General features: G+C 46.4%; 1 protein-coding gene and 1 pseudogene across 1 annotated transcript in view; one reads left to right on the top strand and one right to left on the bottom strand.

Annotated features, from left to right (window-relative positions):
- The window catches only part of LOC132521928 (acyl-coenzyme A diphosphatase NUDT19-like), a 56888-nt pseudogene extending 55445 nt beyond the window's left edge, over window positions 1-1443 (bottom strand).
- LOC132522444 (uncharacterized) overlaps window positions 1-17395 on the top strand; it is a 255962-nt gene that overhangs the window by 107811 nt on the left and 130756 nt on the right. Inside the window, 1 exon segment of the mRNA XM_060153128.1 lies at window positions 4422-8033. Coding sequence (XP_060009111.1) covers window positions 4422-8033 — 3612 coding nt within the window.

Genomic DNA, 17395 nt, shown 5'->3' with positions numbered 1-17395 from the left:
GCTCAGCTTCAACTAGACAGCTGACTCTGCAAAACAACCAGGCAAACATCTTACTGTTTAGGCTTATTGCCACTGGGAGGAAATGCAAGTCTTTTGTAGAAACAATTAAAATGACTTTGATTAATGAAGGCAGATTACAAGTGACACGGATTTAACTAATGATTACCCGTGGTTTCAACAGGAGCTTGTACTGTGCCATAAAGCCAGTTTCAACTAATCTCAAAGAATCATACAGACCACTCTGATTACAATGTAATTCAATAGAAATCAGAAACAAAAAGATAACCAAAACCTACTTCTAAATAAATTATGGGTCAGAGAGCAAATCATAATGGAAGTTAGAAAAACAATAGAACTGCAAGATAATGCAAATACCACCTATTAAAACTAATGGCTTGCAACTGAATTTGTATTTAGAAGGGATATGTCTTGTCATCAAATACTAATGTTTTTTAAAGACTGGGAGATGAGGAAGTGTGGAGATAAAATGTAAATTGTATTACTGAGGAGTTTGAAAAGGGAAGACGATGGGGTGCTCTGGGGGATGGGGGCAGGAATTCTGATGGAGAGAGGTTTGTTGCCCCGTGACTGAAGGTGAGGGAAGAAGTGAAAGTCAGGAGGGTTGGGGCAGGGTGCTGGAGCCCATTTGGCCCATTTGTCCACACCATTCTCAACTCCCTAATGTATTGTCTGGAACGACTTCATCCCTCTGTGCAAACACCCGCTGCGTGCAGCTCTCAGTTTCTTACAGGAGAAAGTCCAAACACCTTGCCCTAGTGTCTGAAGCCTCACAAAATTATAGAGATAAGACAATTAGGAAGTGCCAGGCCTGTGACAAAATAAAGAGAGCTTTTCTGCTTAAAAACATTCAAATCTGACCCACCCCTAACCCCAGAAATAACTCAGCTTCAGCAAAAAGAACACTTTTGCCTGTAGATTCAACCCCCAGACCATCCCTGAGGGATAACCGTGAAATTATATGGATTTGTGCTGAGAAATTATGTACTTGAGAATTACTCCTGAAACAGCTCAGGGGGCAAAAAAACCTTTCTTCATAAGATTTAGAATCTAATATTCAACCAAATCAAATGCTTTTTTAAAAAAGGTACTCTTCATATTCAGCATTTAAACACTTTAAGGAATATTAAAGCTGGATTTCCAGTGATCTTGCACAGACTATACCAATTTTGTAATCTGAGAGAGTTTAGAGGGGTCCCCCCAACCCTGTCCCCATCAAAGGCTTTTTATTTTCGTTGAAACAGAGTGAGACCTCTTGCCAGCATACCTGGAAGTCAAAGAAAGGCTTGACTCTCATCAAGACCAAGGCAGGGAGTACAGTTCCTTTAACTGGCAGTGTCCTGGGTCACCATGCTGAGCAGGGGGTGGGGTCAGGAGTGAGACCTCTGACATCTTGGCGTAGTCAATGTCCAGATCATTGGTCATTTGGAATTTGGGACTTTGGAATTCTCTGGGCCTGAAACGTGAATATTGATGCCCATATGAGTCTGTGAGGTGACATCGAGCTATGACAGAGCTGAGGAAACGCTCTATGGTCAAGGGGTCCCTTCCCAGTTTAATAACAGGTCGGCGAGGTGAGGGAACGGAGGTGCTCTTGACGGCAGGAGTTACTGAGCAGAAGCAGAAGTCTCTGTAGGCCAGAGACTGTTGTTCCTGCCGCAGTGAGGGGCCTGCCACCTGGGAGTTGGACCACGGGAGCACGTGCCTGCAGTGGACTTGGGGGAGACCAGGGCTTCCCTAATTCCTCCCTCTTCTTGGATATCACGTGGCCACCACACAGCCCTGCTTTCCAAATGGTTTGACTTTTAATGTTTCCTTTCCTATTCCCAGCTCCTTTCTGCTTTGCGACATATTCGAAACTATAGTATCATATTATTTCCGATTTTCTGAATCTACCCTGTAGCTTAAATACCTCACACATCACATGCTTTGGTGTTTGTCTGCTTTTCTCCTTTCAGGTAAAGAGGATTAAAAGCAATTTTATTTTGAGAAACCTCTAATGACAAGTCCTCAGAATCTGTGCTTGGGAAGGGCTGGTTGAGTGAACAGCCTCTGTACCAAGTTTGTGCGAAGGAGCCTTAGCTAGACGCAGGGCCAAGTGGTTGTCCTACTCCAGGACTGGGGAATCTTTGGAGCGTCTGAGAACTGAATGCTGGGTACAGTGTTATCACAAAGTTCAAGGTGTTGTTGTATGTATAATACATGCTGCAACCAAGATACATGGATGAATCTCTAGAGTATTATGCTGAGAGAAAGAAGCCAGCCCCCAAAGAGTACATACTGCATATTCTGGTCATCTGAAACTAGAAAAGGCAAATCTAGACTGTGTGGCAGAAACAGGGCACAGGGAGGAAGAGGGTCTCGGGTGGCCTCGGCCTGCAGAGGCTTGAAGCGGGCTTTCTGTTCCCCGCCAGAGTCTGAGGTCAGGCCGCAGCTGTGAGAGCGCTGAATCCTAGCCACTAGACCACCAGGGACCAGTGGCCAGTGACAAGGCCCTGGCCCGTCAGCTGTGTAGAAATGCATTTCCACATACAGATGGAAAGTAGTGAAGCAAGTGAAGTGTTTATTAGGAGGAAAAAGGGTACATGTGGATAGACACACGGGCGGACTCAGAGAGAAAGTCACGCCCTCATGGTAGTTTGAGTCAATTTTATGGGGCATTTCTTCCAGGTTTCCTTTGGCCAGTCATCTTGCTTTGCCTGATTCTGAGTCTGTATTTGGTACATCTCAGGGTCCTCCCATGAGTGTGGGCACATCTCTTAGCCAAGGTGGATTCTAGCGAAGAGGCCTGTGGGAAGGTTGACATCACCTACTATGGGGTGGCGCCCCCTCCCTTTTTGACCCCCAAGGAGCCTTTCTGCACATGTGTAGTCGGGAAGGTCTCTTTGAGAACGAGGAATATATGGGTTTTTTTAATCTCTTATCTGGGCAGGGTCCAGCCTCCTCTCTCGCTCTGCTGTTATGGAGTTTCTGTCCACAGGGAAGAAACCTCAGCTGTTCAGCCTGGGGCCCATCTATCTCCTGCCTCAAGATGAGGAGGGACTGGGGAGGGTCAGGGACTTCTTTGGGAAAAGGAAATAGGATTTTTATCATGGTGTAGTTACATGGATGTATACATTTGTCAAAATGCTCAGAACTGTACACTTTTTTTTTTTTTTTTTGGCTGCATCGGGTCTTAGTTGCAGCACGCGGGACCTCCGTTGAGGCATGTGGGATCTTTTTCGTTGTGATGCACGGGCTCTTCGTTGCAGCACGTGGACTTCTCTCTAGTTGTGGCCTGTGGGTTTTCCCTCCTCTAGTTGTGGCACGTGGACTCCTGAGCATGTGGGCACGCAGGCTCTTGAGGTGCGCAAGCTCAGTAGTTGTGGCATGTGGGCTGTTGCCCTGCGGCATGTGGGATCTTAGTTCCCTGACCAGGAATCGAACCCATGTCCACTGCATTGTAAGGCAGATTCTTTACCACTGGACCACCAGGGAAGTCCCCAGATCTATACACTTTAAATGGATGCATATAAATGATATTATAACAAGTTGATTGAAAAATGTGTAATGAGAGAATGAAACTCTGCAAATACTTGCACAAGTTCTCTCCTTTTCCTCCTGTTCTCAAAGCTGTCTTGGGCATTTATAACATCCCAAAATATGACTGCAATTTCAGTAATTTTTGTGTGTGGGTTTTTTTTTCTTTCTTTCTTTTGGCTGCAGCAAACCTAACTCAGAAAACACTTCTAAGTGTAAGAGCCTTGACTTTAATTGGTTACATAACAACAAACAGAACACAAAGCAAGCATATATTCATTTGCTCTTTCTTGCTGAAAACATTAGGCACAGATATGCTTCTCACCATGACTCAGACCACAGTTCGTACTTAAACTGCACATGCTCATTCCGCCTATTCTGATTTTTAATAGGGTTGCTTTAACTATGTGCTACACTTTCTCCCTACTGTTTGGGTTTGGCTCCATCTCTTCTTTTCTGTGCTAATAAAAGGTAGCTCTTGGGCTTCCCTGGTGGCGCAGTGGTTGAGAGTCCGCCTGCCATTGCAGGGGACGCGGGTTTGTGCCCTGGTCCGGGAAGATCCCACGTGCCGCGGAGCGGGTGGGCCCGTGAGCCATGGCCGCTGAGCCTGCGCGTCCGGAGCCTGTGCTCTGCAACGGGAGAGGCCACAACAGTGAGAGGCCCGCGTACGGCCAAAAAAAAAAGGTACCTCTTCATATTTACCACTCTCTTCCTACAGGCGGTGACTGTACAAGACCTCAGGGGGTCCTCTGGTTTTTCTCTTCACATGGGGAACAAATGAAACATTTCTGAACCTTCTTCCTTCTGACAAAGGCAGGTGCAGTGTACATGTGTGCAGATGTCCTCAGGCCTTGTCTGTGACTCCTCTCTTCTTGCCCTTCCAGACTCCAGAGCCAAGTGTACACCTGCCAGGTGAAGGTGAGATTGAAGACAAGGAACTCCCCCCTTCTCCCGCAGAACCAGAGGAACAGGGACGGAGCCGGGAAACAGACCACGGTGATTTTGAGACACTGTCCCACCAGAGTGAAAGTCAATCAGACACAAAAACTGACCCCTTTGAAAGTGCTTCCGACACAGAGCCCCTGGCTGGTGACCTCCTAGGGGGAATCTGCCTCACTCCAGATGGTACCTCTGAGGACAGAGAAGCACGCGGGGGATGCCGTGACACCCCAGCATCCAGAACCCTTCAGGAGCAGCATTCAACTGGTGTCCCTGGGCTTGACCCAGAAGAGGAACTAGATCTGTACCTTGACTTCAAGGAAGAGTCCTGCAAAAGTGGGGTACGAGCCTTTGCTGCAGTTGCTGGAGAAGTGAGGGCCGTGCCCCTTTGGGAGGACGTGGCCAGCCCGGAGCAAGCGTCACTGCTGGCAGGGACTGCTGACCACACACAGGGCTGTGCACAGGGGCCCACGGGCAGCTGCGGCCTCCCACCAGCGAAGGCGGTGACTGTACAAGACCTCAGGGGGGCCTCTGGTTCTTCTCTTCAGAAATCCAGGTCTGAGAGTTATCTGGGCATCCCAGCGGTCTGGCCCTTTCTTCTCTGGTGCTGTGAACAGGGCCGGAGCTGGCCGAACATCCACAACAGGGACAGGGGGACCCAGCTGCCTCTCACAGCCCCTCCGGGAGCCAGGACAGGGAAGGGAAGTACTCCGGGCCCCGCACCGAACACAGGCTTGCTCTGCTCCCAGCCCGGCTTTGATGCCACCTGCCGGCTTCCTTTAGGGACGTCATGCCTCCTACATGCCAAGCTTTGCCATAGCGCCCCAGAAAAGACCGAGGACAAGGGCAAGGCATTCCCAAGGCACAGCTGTCAGCACACGACGACGCTGAACAGGGCCCATTCCGTAGCAGAGTTTCCCTTAAGATACTCTGAGGGTCCTCTAGGGCAGAACTTTGTGAAGTTTGGGAGCCATCTGAAGGAAGGGACAGAAGCAGAACGGGCTCCAAGAACACAACACCCTCTTTACCCTGTTCCCACCCAACTGTCTCATTTGCTTCCTGCTTCCCAAAGGAAGGCTCCTGGTTTGGAGGATCAGTGTGAACCCAGCGCCCTTAGCTGGAAAAGGGCCTCTCAGGACACGCCCTCTGAAAGTCTCTGGCTGGAAAACCAGTCAGGACAGGAGTCTAGGTCCCGCCCAGTCTCTTCATGCCTTACTTCAGAGTTGGTGAGCTGCAACGCAGAGGAAGTGCTGGTACCAGCCGAGGGCAAGTTGGGACACGGCCCAGAAAGCAGAACAGAGGAACCCCTGAGCGCTGGCCTGGCACCAAATGCTGAGGACGTGAGTGATAAACAGAAGCACCTTCAGGACATTTCTGTTGAGGCAGGAAACCAAACCAGTAATTACACATCAAAGTATATCCTCAGTGAGAAAAGAAAGCCACCTGCTAGGGCCAGGTTCCCACATCATCCCAGCAATAGCAGGTCACAGGTGTGGAACAAAGACTGGGGGGTTTGCTCTGGAGTAAGCAATCACTCAGCTGCTCCAGAGACCACCCTGAAACCAAGCACAACAGACACTTCAAAGGAAGCAGAAGACGTGATGGTTCCAGACCCCAACTTCACGAAAAATGCCTCGCAGGGTTTTTCAGGAGTCGCAGCAGTCGCCGTGTCTCACTGCCCCTGTGGGGGTGAGGAGTGTGACCAGGGGCACGAGGGTGGTTCCACGCCCTTGGCAGAGGGCCTCCAGCTAGAGCCCAAAGCAGACACGTCTTCTAAGGGCACGCTCGTCATTGTCGCTGTTGAGCAGAAAGGGCTGCAGGCCACCAGGAGGAAAGTGGGTCCTCTTCCAGAAACACAGTCCTGTGAGTTTCTGGAGGAAAGACCAGGGTCTCCCTGCAGTGCTGGAGCGACCCCATGTGTGGTTTCCCGACCTGGGAAACCACAAACTTACGGCAATGAGTGTGAGCTGCCAGCAGCCCTCGGACTGCGAGGTGAAGACGAGGTTCTTCGGCAGGTGGCCCCAGCCGCAGAGCTTGGGACAGTTCTGATCCCCCAAGCGGCTTCGGAAGAGAGGCCCCCGGGCGGGGAAGAGACGTCTTCCCAAGGGCGCGCCGCAGGGGGCCTGCTGAGCACAGGGGCGCCTGCGGAAGAGAACCCGCCCGGGGCCAGCCAGAGCTCCGGGACCCGGGCGGCCAGGGAAGAAGCTACTGGGGCGCCCGGGGCCCAGGGCCCCGAGGACACGCTAGAAGTGCGCACAGCAGAGGGCGGTGCGGACAAGCGGCCCGGCGCCCAAGCCCCTGCCCGCACCCGTGCGCTCCGGCTGCCCGGACCGCCCCGCCGGCTCCGCCAGGCTTCTCGGGAGCCCGGGAAGCGGCTGGCGTTTCCCAAGGTGACCTCCTTACGGAAAGGCAAGCCCTCGGCCGCCGAGAGCCCGGGAGGGGGCCGCCCTGGGGGTTCTAACTGCCTCGAGGAGCTGTGCACGGACAGTCTGCCCCCGGTGGCCAGCAGGCAGAGCGCGTCGGGCCGGGTCGGGACTCCACGCTGGGCGCACGCCAGCGCCTCTCCCGAGATGGGCTTCCAGGACGCAGGCCGAGGGCTCGCAGGGCTGACGGAAGGGGGCCACGTGGAGACGCGTGGGGACCTCGGTAGCAGAAGACAGTCCTCAGAAAGCTGCGACGCCAAGAGACTCAAAACCCCAGAGAAAAGGCTCAGCGCGAGGTTGGCCTCAGCTCACAAGACCCTTGCAAATTTTTTTGAGTCAAGAGTTTTAGAAAAAGAGAACACTGGTGAATGTTTTCCAGGTTCTTTCAAGGACCAGAAGAAAAAGAGCAGGCTGCCCCAGACCTCCTGGCGCACAGTTCTGAAAAGCAAAGATGCTGAGGGCCCCAAAAGGCCCTCCTTAGTGAGTCTGGTTCCAGGACCGGAGATCTTGAAGCCCCCCAGACCTTCCCCACTAGGCACCAGTAGCCACCGCGAGGAACAGGCAGAGGACAAAGAGAGCTGCTACGTTTTTAGAGATCACTGGACACTCCCACATTCCCCCACACCTTTGTCAAACAGCAGTTTGGTCTCTTCAGATAACAGGAGAAAAAGTGAACCAACTATTAAATGTACAAGCACTCAGGAAAGTGGTAAATACCTACCTTCAGGTAACTTTCCTGAAAAGTCTTGGCCTTTGTCACCCACCAGTCCTGGGAGGCAGCAGGCTGGGATCAGCCACACCCATCCCTCCAGCTCCACCTGTTGCCTGGTATATGGAAGCCAAGGTGTGCCCTGTAAGCCCCTGAGCCCCAAGCCCCAGAGCCCCAGGCCTGGTGCCCAGCGGGTGGATTTCCACTACCCTGGCAGGGGCAGGGCCAGCTCAGCGGTTTCTCTTGGAAGCTCCAGCCATGTGGATAGCAGCTCAGAGGCCCCTGGAAGCCCCAAGGCCTGGACAAGCCTCCTACTTTCTCTGCAGGCACTAGACCAGGGTGAGAAGGAAGAGAGCAGGAAAAGAGGCCAGCATCCCTGTGGCCTGAGCACAGCACCCTCGCTTAAGGACCTCCTTGGGAGTGAGGTGAGTTATCTGTGACTCACACCAACCTGTTTATTTACCTTCTAAGGCACGAGAAGGAGGGGACCACACATGACATTTCCCTAAGTGAGGGGAGAGGAGGGAAGGGAAGGCCAGTCTGCCTTCCATGGAGACCGTCCCACTAACACACATGAATGCCCCACCTGAATCAACTCAGCCGGACCAGTTTCTTGGAATTTGCCAAACAAGTGGGAATTGGCATTTCATTGTAATCTTGTGTGGTCTCTTTTTTCCCTGTGTAATTGAAGCTACCTGAATTCCCGTTTGTATCAACTGCCTGTTCATAGTCTTTGGCCATTTTGTATCGGGTGACTGAGGCAGGCTTTCTTACGTCAACCTTCATCCTTCCCCGCTGTGAAATTTAAAAAAGAAATTTCCCCACGTTGTTTTCTAGTATATTTATGGGTTTATTTTTTAAATCTAAACCTGATCCAGTTGAATTTGTTTCAGTGTAAGGAGAGAGATTATTGGTGCTTCTGAAATTCCTGGTAAAAGAAAAGGGTCTCTCCCCCAAAGCAAAGGTATCCACCGACGACAGGGAACAGGCTGGTGGGTCAGGCACAAGAAAGGGTATACCAGCTTGGGATTTCTCACGAGTCAGGCTGCCCTCGGAAGGAGGTACCTTTGGGGAAATCCCGGAAAGAGTAGTCTTGGGACTGTGGAAGCAAACCTCCCTTTTCCCTGTCCACTCCTGAAACCATGTGCCCTCTCCCCTTTGCTTCTTTAGACAAATAGGTGTAGTGTCTCCCACGTGCCCAGCGCTGTGCTGGTGTGGAAGAGCCTCAGGTTCAGCGTTAGCCTCCGACCAGGGCTAAGTGCAGGCGCCCTGCGCGCTGCCTCCCGGGTCCTGGCGAGGCCCCACCTTTGGCGAGCTGGCCACTCTGCCTGCGGCAGGTGTCAGCCACCCAGCTGTGCCGAGGTCTCCCTCTCCGCTGAGCTCAGGCTCTCTAGCCTTCCTACGGGTTCTGATGCGCACGCATACGAGGCCTTCTCTCTCATAAGATTCGAAAGAGAAAGAGGAATAGGAACGAACGTTTATCCAGCGCTAGCTTCGTGCCTGGTCCTTTCCTGGCCCCTTTTCAATCAGCTCACTGCTTGCTAAACACAGCAGGCTGTCCGGGTGTTTGCTGAAGCCTCCGTACCTGCTCCTCTCATAGACGACACCTCCTGAGCACAGGGACAACCTGTGTGGGCTGCAACCAACAGGCGTGGGGCACTCACTCCGGCCTCCAGGCCCTGTGCGGGCTGCTTAGGAGGAAGCGAGCTGGGAGAGGTGGGAGTTCACAGGGTGTGTTCCCAACACACTGGAATTAGGCATTAAACATTCAAAGGTGATCACTACCGGCTGAAATTACGTCACTTTATTCAACATATGTCCTCATCGGTAAAGAGTTAAACATTAACTTTCAAGCATTTTTTTCCTTGTTGTGTTACTTATTTTTTTTAATTTTTATTAGTAAAGTTAAAAACAAAGTCAATACAGATGTAGAAGAGAAAAGGTAACAAAGTCTCCCAATCCCGTTTCACAGAAGGCAATAACGTCAGCAGTCCATGTGTGTGATCTGCATTATCTCCACACATACACAGGATTGTAAGGGGGATTTGGGAAGAGAGGGTTACACGGTGGGATCATACCCACGTATTACTCTGTAACTATCTTGTTTACTTTAATAATACGGCATGGGCTTCCCTGGTGGCGCAGTGGTTGAGAATCTGCCTGCCAATGCAGGGGACATGGGTTCGAGCCCTGGTCTGGGAAGATCCCACATGCCGCGGAGCAACTTAGCCCCGTGAGCCACAATTACTGAGCCTGCGTGTCTGGAGCCTGTGCTCCGCAACAAGAGAGGCCGTGATAGTGAGAAGCCCGTGCACCGCGATGAAGAGTGGCCCCCACTCGCCACAACTGGAGAAAGCCCTCGTGCAGAAACGAGGACCCAATGCAGCCATGAATGAATAAATAAATAAATAAAAATTACAAAAATAATAATAATACAGCAAATACAGTCCTCCAGGGGTTTTATATACATTGTTCCCTAGTTGAAAGTCACATGCTATTTCATAGTATGGCTATATAGTATTTTAGTTAACTATTTTTTTATTGATTAACATTGAGGTAATTTCTAGTTTGGGGCCATTGTAAGTAATGCTGCAACACATCCTTGATCAGATGTCCGGAGGTATTGATGCTTTTATTTCTGAAGGATGTAAAAGAGGGATTGCACAATCAAAGGGTACATGTGTTTTTTGTTTTTTAAATTAATTAATTAATGTATGGCTGCGTTGGGTCTTTGTTGCTGCGCGCAGGTTTTCCCTAGTTGCGGAGAGTGCGGGCTACTCTTCGTTGCAGTGCGTGGGTTTCTCATTGCGGTGGCTTCTCTTGTTGCGGTGCACGGGCTTCAGTAGTTGTGGCACACGGGCTCAGTAGTTGTGGCTCATGGGCTCTAGAGCACAGGCTCAGTAGTTGTGGTGCACAGGCTTAGTTGCTCTGCAGCATGTGAGATCTCCCCGGACGAGGGATTGAACCCATGTCCCCTGCATTGGCAGGTGGATTCTTAACCACTGTGCCACCAGGGAAGTCCCAAAGAGTACATGTGTTTTTAATTTGAATAGATTTCAGGTTACTTTCTGAAATGATTGTGACCATTAACAGATAGCAGGATACAAGAGTGCCCACTTCCTGACATTTCTCCAACTTAGCTGCTCATTGCTCCTTTTAATGTTTGATTATCTGAAATACATAGAGAACTTGATTGAAAAATAAAGACATTATAGTGTTAGTTCACTCAGAGTAAAAGCAAGTAGTAGAAAAAGATTATTAGGACCTAAATAATATAATCATAAAACTGACTTAACAGTGCTATACATACAAATGTATATGTGTATATATGTACACAGTGGAAAACAACATTCCCTTGAGATTGTCCCTGTGTTCAGGAGGTGTTGTCTATGGGAGGAGCAGGTGCAGAGGGTTTCAGCAAACACCTGGACAGCCTGCTGTGTTTAGCAAGCAGTGAGGTGATTGTAAACTGCCCAGGAAAGGGTCAGGCATGAAGCAGGTACTGGATCAATGTTCATTCCTATTCCTCTTTCTATTTCAAATCTCACAGGAGGAGTGAGAAGGCCTCTTATGCTTGTGCATCAGAACACGTACAAAGGAAAGAGAGCGGCCGATACATGAACACAGGAAGGGAAGGTGGGGAAAGCTCTGAAACGTTTGCTCTAGGTGAAGCACTGGGCAGTAATGGACAGAAACTGAACTTAGAGCTAGGGCTGAGGCTCCATCTAGTGGTTGCTCCTGGGAGAGCAGGCTGTGATTGCAGGAGCAATTTGCAAGGAATTCAGCCGTGTTCCCATTTCTTCCTTCCACAATGCTCTTGAGACGCAAGAGTTCTTTTATTCCAAAACAACCATTTGTAACATTTTGTTAAATTTACTTCCAGATTTCACTCTATAAACAAATTTTATGTACTTAACATGGTTATGATCATGCCATCTATAGAGGCTTTAATTTTCCAAGATTTCACATCCTGCACTTTGTTTCTTTAAAGCTCTTTTAAGTTGAGAAATACAGAATCATACAGAAAAGCATAGTACACAAATGTGTAGATAATATATTTCTGTGAAACAAACTCTGAGTAACCTCCACCTGAGTCAAGAAACACCACACTACTACCCTTCCTGCTCCGAGAATCCTTCCTCCTAACTGGCCCTAGCCTCTGTGCCAACTTCTATGATACTCACTTCCTTGCCTTCATTATAATTTTACTGCTTAACTTGCACCCCCAAACGATGTAGTTTACTTTTGCCTGTTTTTGAACTTTACATAAATACAACCATATGTATTCCTTTAAACCTTACCCATTCTGTTTGCTCTGGTTATGTTAAGACTCATCCTTGTGGTGTGCATCTAAAGTTCTTTTATTTTCATCATTATGTACAATGACTTCAGATCAGCATACCACAATGTGTGTATCAGTCAGCTGGTCCTGCTAGGACAGTTCGTGCCCAGGTGCCTACTGCACGTGCACATGCATTTCTGTTGGGTGCACCTCCTAGGAGTTAAACGGCTGGGTCATTGGGGCATGCATATCTTCAGCTTTACTACACACAGCCGAATAGTATTCCAAAGTGATTGTGCCTGTTTACACTCCCTCTGTAAGAGTTTCCTTTGCCCCATATTCTCATTAACCTTTGCTTGATGTTGTCAAGCAATTTTAGCCATTCTGCTCTGTGGGTAGAGGTGGTCCTAATTTGCATTTCCCCAATGTCTAAAGAGGCTAAGCACCCTTTAAATGCTTTTTGACAATTTGGATATTCTCTTTGGGGCTGTGTCTGACCTAATCTCTTGTCCATTTGTCAATGAGGTTGTCTTTTTCTTACTGACGGTACGTATTCTGGATACAATTGCATTGTTGGTTAATGTGCCACCGATATCATTTCCCACTCCATGGCTTGTCTTTTTCTTTCTTTGGTGGTATCTCTTGCTGAACAGAAGTTCTTAATTTTAATGTTTTCAAGTGTATCCATCTACTCTCTACCCCCAGGTCATGACTAGAATCCCCTAAATTACCTTTTTTAAAGCTTTCGTGGACTTGTTTTTTACATTTAGGTCTCTGAGATGTCTAAAACTGAACCTTGTGTTCCATTGGCCTGTCTCTCCATCCCTGTGCCATTTCAGAGTCTTCATCACTGTAGCTGTATGTACTGTTGCCGTCCAGGTGACCACATCCTCTCGCCTTGTTCTTTTTCAATTTGATAGATATTTATTGAACACCAGCTGTGGGCCAGGCAATATTCTAGGCACTAGCATTGAAGACTCTATAAACTCTCTGTCCTCAAGAGAAGGGCAGTGTGGTGAGAGTGAATAAATAGTTGGGCAAATAAGATTATTTCAGATATTGAAAGGAGTACAAAAAATGAAATGTAATTAAGAAATTGAAAAGGTTAATGAGATGGGGGCTCCCTTGGCTTAGAAGTGTGGAGTCTAACATTAGAGCCTCTCAGGTGGCCCTCTCAAGTCCAGCCCAACTTCTCAGTGTCCTGGAAGAATTCCCTCACCTACAGACAGCCATATCATTTAGCCCTCCACAATGTTGGCTTACACTGGGGAGATCATAGCATACTTGTGTGTGTTTGTATGATGGAGAACAGGAGGAAGCAGTCCTCGGGTGTAAAAGGTGCTATTTACGTGTAGAGATTTCTTCCCTTTTCAATTTCAGGTGCAGGGGCAAAGAACTTATGATTCCAGGAAAAGCAATTTCTAGCATCTTATTGATAATCTTACTTGTACATAGATTGGTTTGCACTCCTGGCTAAGGGGGCTTAGAAGGAAACCAAGATCAAGGGGAAGCAAGAAGAGGAATAGCTGTGGGAGGGTGAGAGGAACAGGGGAACCTAGAAATTTAGAACACCTGTGCATGTTTTGTTCCCCACTCTGTTACTTACTAACTCTGAACCTTGGAATAAGACCACATCAGGACTCAGTTTCCTTAAATGTAAGGATGGGACTAGGTGATCTCTTAGGTCTCTGCTAGGTATAGAATCAACTTTATGAATGAATGCTGGGTAGTTTTCCTGACCTTCACCCGTACTCTTCTCTGACTGGGGTAGCAAGGATCCAAGGTGCTGTTTCTACTTAGATTTTAAATGAGGGTGGCAGGAGTACATTGTGAACATTTTCCAACCTTGAAAAATCTTTTGTATTCTAAAATTTATATGGAGAGGAACAGTCCCTAGAATAACTAAAACGATTTTGAAAAAACATAATAAAGTGAGAGGAATCTGCCTACTCAATATTAGTTAAGGCTACTCTATAAAGTATTCAAGATATTATGGTATTGGGGGAGGGATAGACACATAGATCACTAGAAAAGAGTAGAGAACCCCAAAACAGACCAACACAAATATACTCAACTGGTTTCTAGGTGAAACAACAATTCAATGGAAGAACAATAGTCTTTTCAACAAACAGTGCTAAGGCATTTGGACATCCATGGGAAAAACAAACTCAACCTAAACGTCACACATTATTCAAAAACAACTCAAAATTAATTAATCACACATTCCAATGTAAAACATAACACTATATAGTTTTTTTTTGTTTTTTGTTTTTTTTTTTTAATTTTTCAGTACGCGGGCCTCTCACTGCTGTGGCCTCTCCCGTGGCAGAGCACAGGCTCCGGACGCGCAGGCTCAGCGGCCATGGCCCACGGGCCCAGCCGCTCCGCAGCACGCGGGATCCCTCCGGACCGGGGCACGAACCCGTGTCCCCTGCACCGGCAGGCGGACTCCCAACCGCTGCGCCACCAGGAAAGCCCCACTATATAGTTTTTAGAACAGGAGAAAGCCTTTGGGTCTAGAAGATAGTAAAGAGTACATCCATAATGGAAAAAAAAATGATAAATTGGACTACATTAAAATCAAAAAACTTTTGCTCTGCAAAGACTCTGGTAGGAGGATGAAAAGATAAGCTACACATTGGGGGGACTTTATTTGCCAACCACATATCCAACAGAGTAGTTCTAGAATGTAAAAGAACTCTCAAAACTCAACAGTAAAAATACAAACAGTCCAACTAGAAAACAGACAAAAGACATTTCATCAAAGAGGATATACAGATGGCAAATGTGCACATCAAAAGAGGATTGACATCGTTAACCATCAAAGAAATGCAAATTTAAAACACAATCAGAATGATTAAAATAAAAATATATCAGAATTCCAAATACTGGTAAGGATGTGAAGAAACAGTATCTTGCACATTTCTGGTAGGAATGTGAAACAGTACAGTTACTCTGGAAAAAGGTCTGGTAGTTTATTATGAAGCTACACCTGGGTTTATCATATGACCCAGCAATTGCACACTCTTGTGTTTGTCTCAGGGAAACGAAACTTAATTTACACATAAACCTAATACATACATGTTCATAGCAGCTTTGTTCATAATAGCCCTAAACTGGAAACAACCCAGATATCCTTCTATGGGTGGATGGTTAACAAAGTGTGGTACATCCATATCATGGAATAGTATTATAATATAGTATAGTAGTATTATTCCGTGGTATGAATAATAGTGAACTATTGATTCATGCAACAATTTCAATGGATCTCCAGGGAATTACAATGAGCAGGAAAAAAGACAATACCAAAAGGTTATATATTATAGAAACCCATCCATATAACAGTCTTAAAGTGAAAAAAATAAAGAGATGACGAATGTATTAGTCGTTGCCAGAGGTTAGAGGAGAGCCAAGAGGGTGAGGTTATAAAAGGATCCTGAAGTGATGACACTGTTCTGTATCTTGACTGTGGTGGTGGATACTTGAACCTACATGTGTGATAAAACTGCATAGAACTAAATATACCACACACACACAGGCACACACACACACACACACACACACAGGCACACACACAAATAACTGTGAAGGAAACAGGGAAATCTAAGTAAGGTCTGTCAGTTGTATCCGTGTTTCATCCTGGTTGTGATATTGAAGTGTACCATTGTGAGAATCTGAGTACAAAGTACACAGGATCTCTCTGTAGTATTTCTTACATCTGCATGAGTATCTACAATTATATCAAACTTAACAGTTTAATTAGAGAAACACATTTATACCATTAGTTTAATAGCTGCGTGGTATTCATTTATATGTAGGCATCATAATTGCTAACCAATTTTCTACTGTTTTGAACAGTTAGGTTGTTTACAACTTTTTAAATAATGCCACATTGAACATCCTTGTAAATAAGCTTTGGGGAATGCTTTGTTCTCCCTGTTTTTGAGGGTAGGGTTTTTTACCTTTTACTTTTAAAAAGTTATCAAAATTATGCATGCACATAGTTATAAAATGGTGCTAAGATAGTGCTTCTTAGAGTTTAAAGTGCATCTAGATCACCTGGTCTCTGTTGGGATATGGGTTCTGACTAGGTGTATGGGCGAGACCTGAGGACGCAGTTCTAACCAGCCTCCATGTGATATGACACTGCTGATCTCCTCCACCCCCAACTCGGAATAATGAAGGGTTAGAAGACTTCCTTTGAAAACAAGATAGCCGCTTGGCTCGTTCCTCCCCCACCTAGAGACAATCAAGTTAGGTTTTAATAATAATTTTAAACTGCTGTTTTGATTTATTATTTAAGATGTTATCTATTAACCTCCAGTCATGGTAGTCATGAAGAATCAGCCTCTCGAATTCCGTCCCCTCTGCATTCCTATCCTCCTAATATCTTTCCCACTTTATGGCTAAATCAGCAGCAAGTGTTTATATCATTGTGGGCGTGCAAATATTATTCAATGTAAAGCCAAGTAGTGGACTATAGTGACACTTCTTTTTTTGTTTTCTGGAGTTAATAATGGTTGCATTTTTCAAATGTGTGATTTTCTGTAAGTCTGTCCTTAAACTTAACTCTCTCTCAGATCACCTATAACCCATTTTCCAAATGTTCAAACATGTCAGTATTCTATCAAGTCTCTCCTTTCTCCTAGAGGCCTTCCTCCTGAAACCCTCTGACCTACTGCTGTAATTCCGATGACTTGTTCTCCAGGAATTCTGCATAACTTTCTTCTCTGATTTCCTGTTTCTTGGATCCTGTGTCTACCTTTACTCCTATATTGTGCTCAAAAATATCTCCCTGTAGCTTCCTAGGAAAAAGTACATAGGAGGTATAGATGTAGAGTTTTTCGCATGTCTGAAAAAAAGAAATCTTTTTTTTTAAACTTTTATACTTGGTGGATAGTTGGGCTTTGTGTAGAACTCCCAGTTGCAATTACTCTTCAAAAACCTGAAGGCACTGCTTCACTGTGCTCTAGTATCAAATGCTGCTGGTGAGAAGCATCATGATGTTGTTCCCAGCCATTTGTGTATGGCCTGGGTTTTTTTTTTTTTTTAATTTAGAAGCTTTTAGGGGTTTCTCTTTTATCCGTATTGTTGTTAAATATCTTATTGATAATCCCAGATGTGAGTTTCTTTTTATTCACTGTACCCATTCAGTCTAGATACTCAACCTTTACCACTGGGAAAAATATGTATTATTTACTTGATAATTTCCTTCCCTCCTTTCCCCCTGGAATACCTGTTAGAGGTTGTAACTCCTTGACAAGGCTCTAATATTCTTCCCATTTCTACATTCCCTCTCGTCATCTTTGATTTATTTATTTTTTTTGGAAAGATTTTCTCAAGTTTATTTCCAACCCTCCTGTTGAATTTTTCCATTGTTCATTGTTCTCTAATTTTATTTTGTAATAAAAAAGGCTTTTTTCTGATTATACTAATTATCCATTCTCATTAAAAGGATTCCAACAATACATAAAAATATAGAGAACGTAAAAAATTCCCTGTAGG

Source organism: Lagenorhynchus albirostris, chromosome 6 (genome assembly GCF_949774975.1).
Source record: "Lagenorhynchus albirostris chromosome 6, mLagAlb1.1, whole genome shotgun sequence".
In the NCBI taxonomy this organism is placed as follows: Eukaryota; Metazoa; Chordata; class Mammalia; order Artiodactyla; family Delphinidae; genus Lagenorhynchus; species Lagenorhynchus albirostris.
The sequence above is the reverse complement of the archived record's forward strand: the minus strand, read 5'-3'. Positions and strand labels throughout refer to the sequence as shown.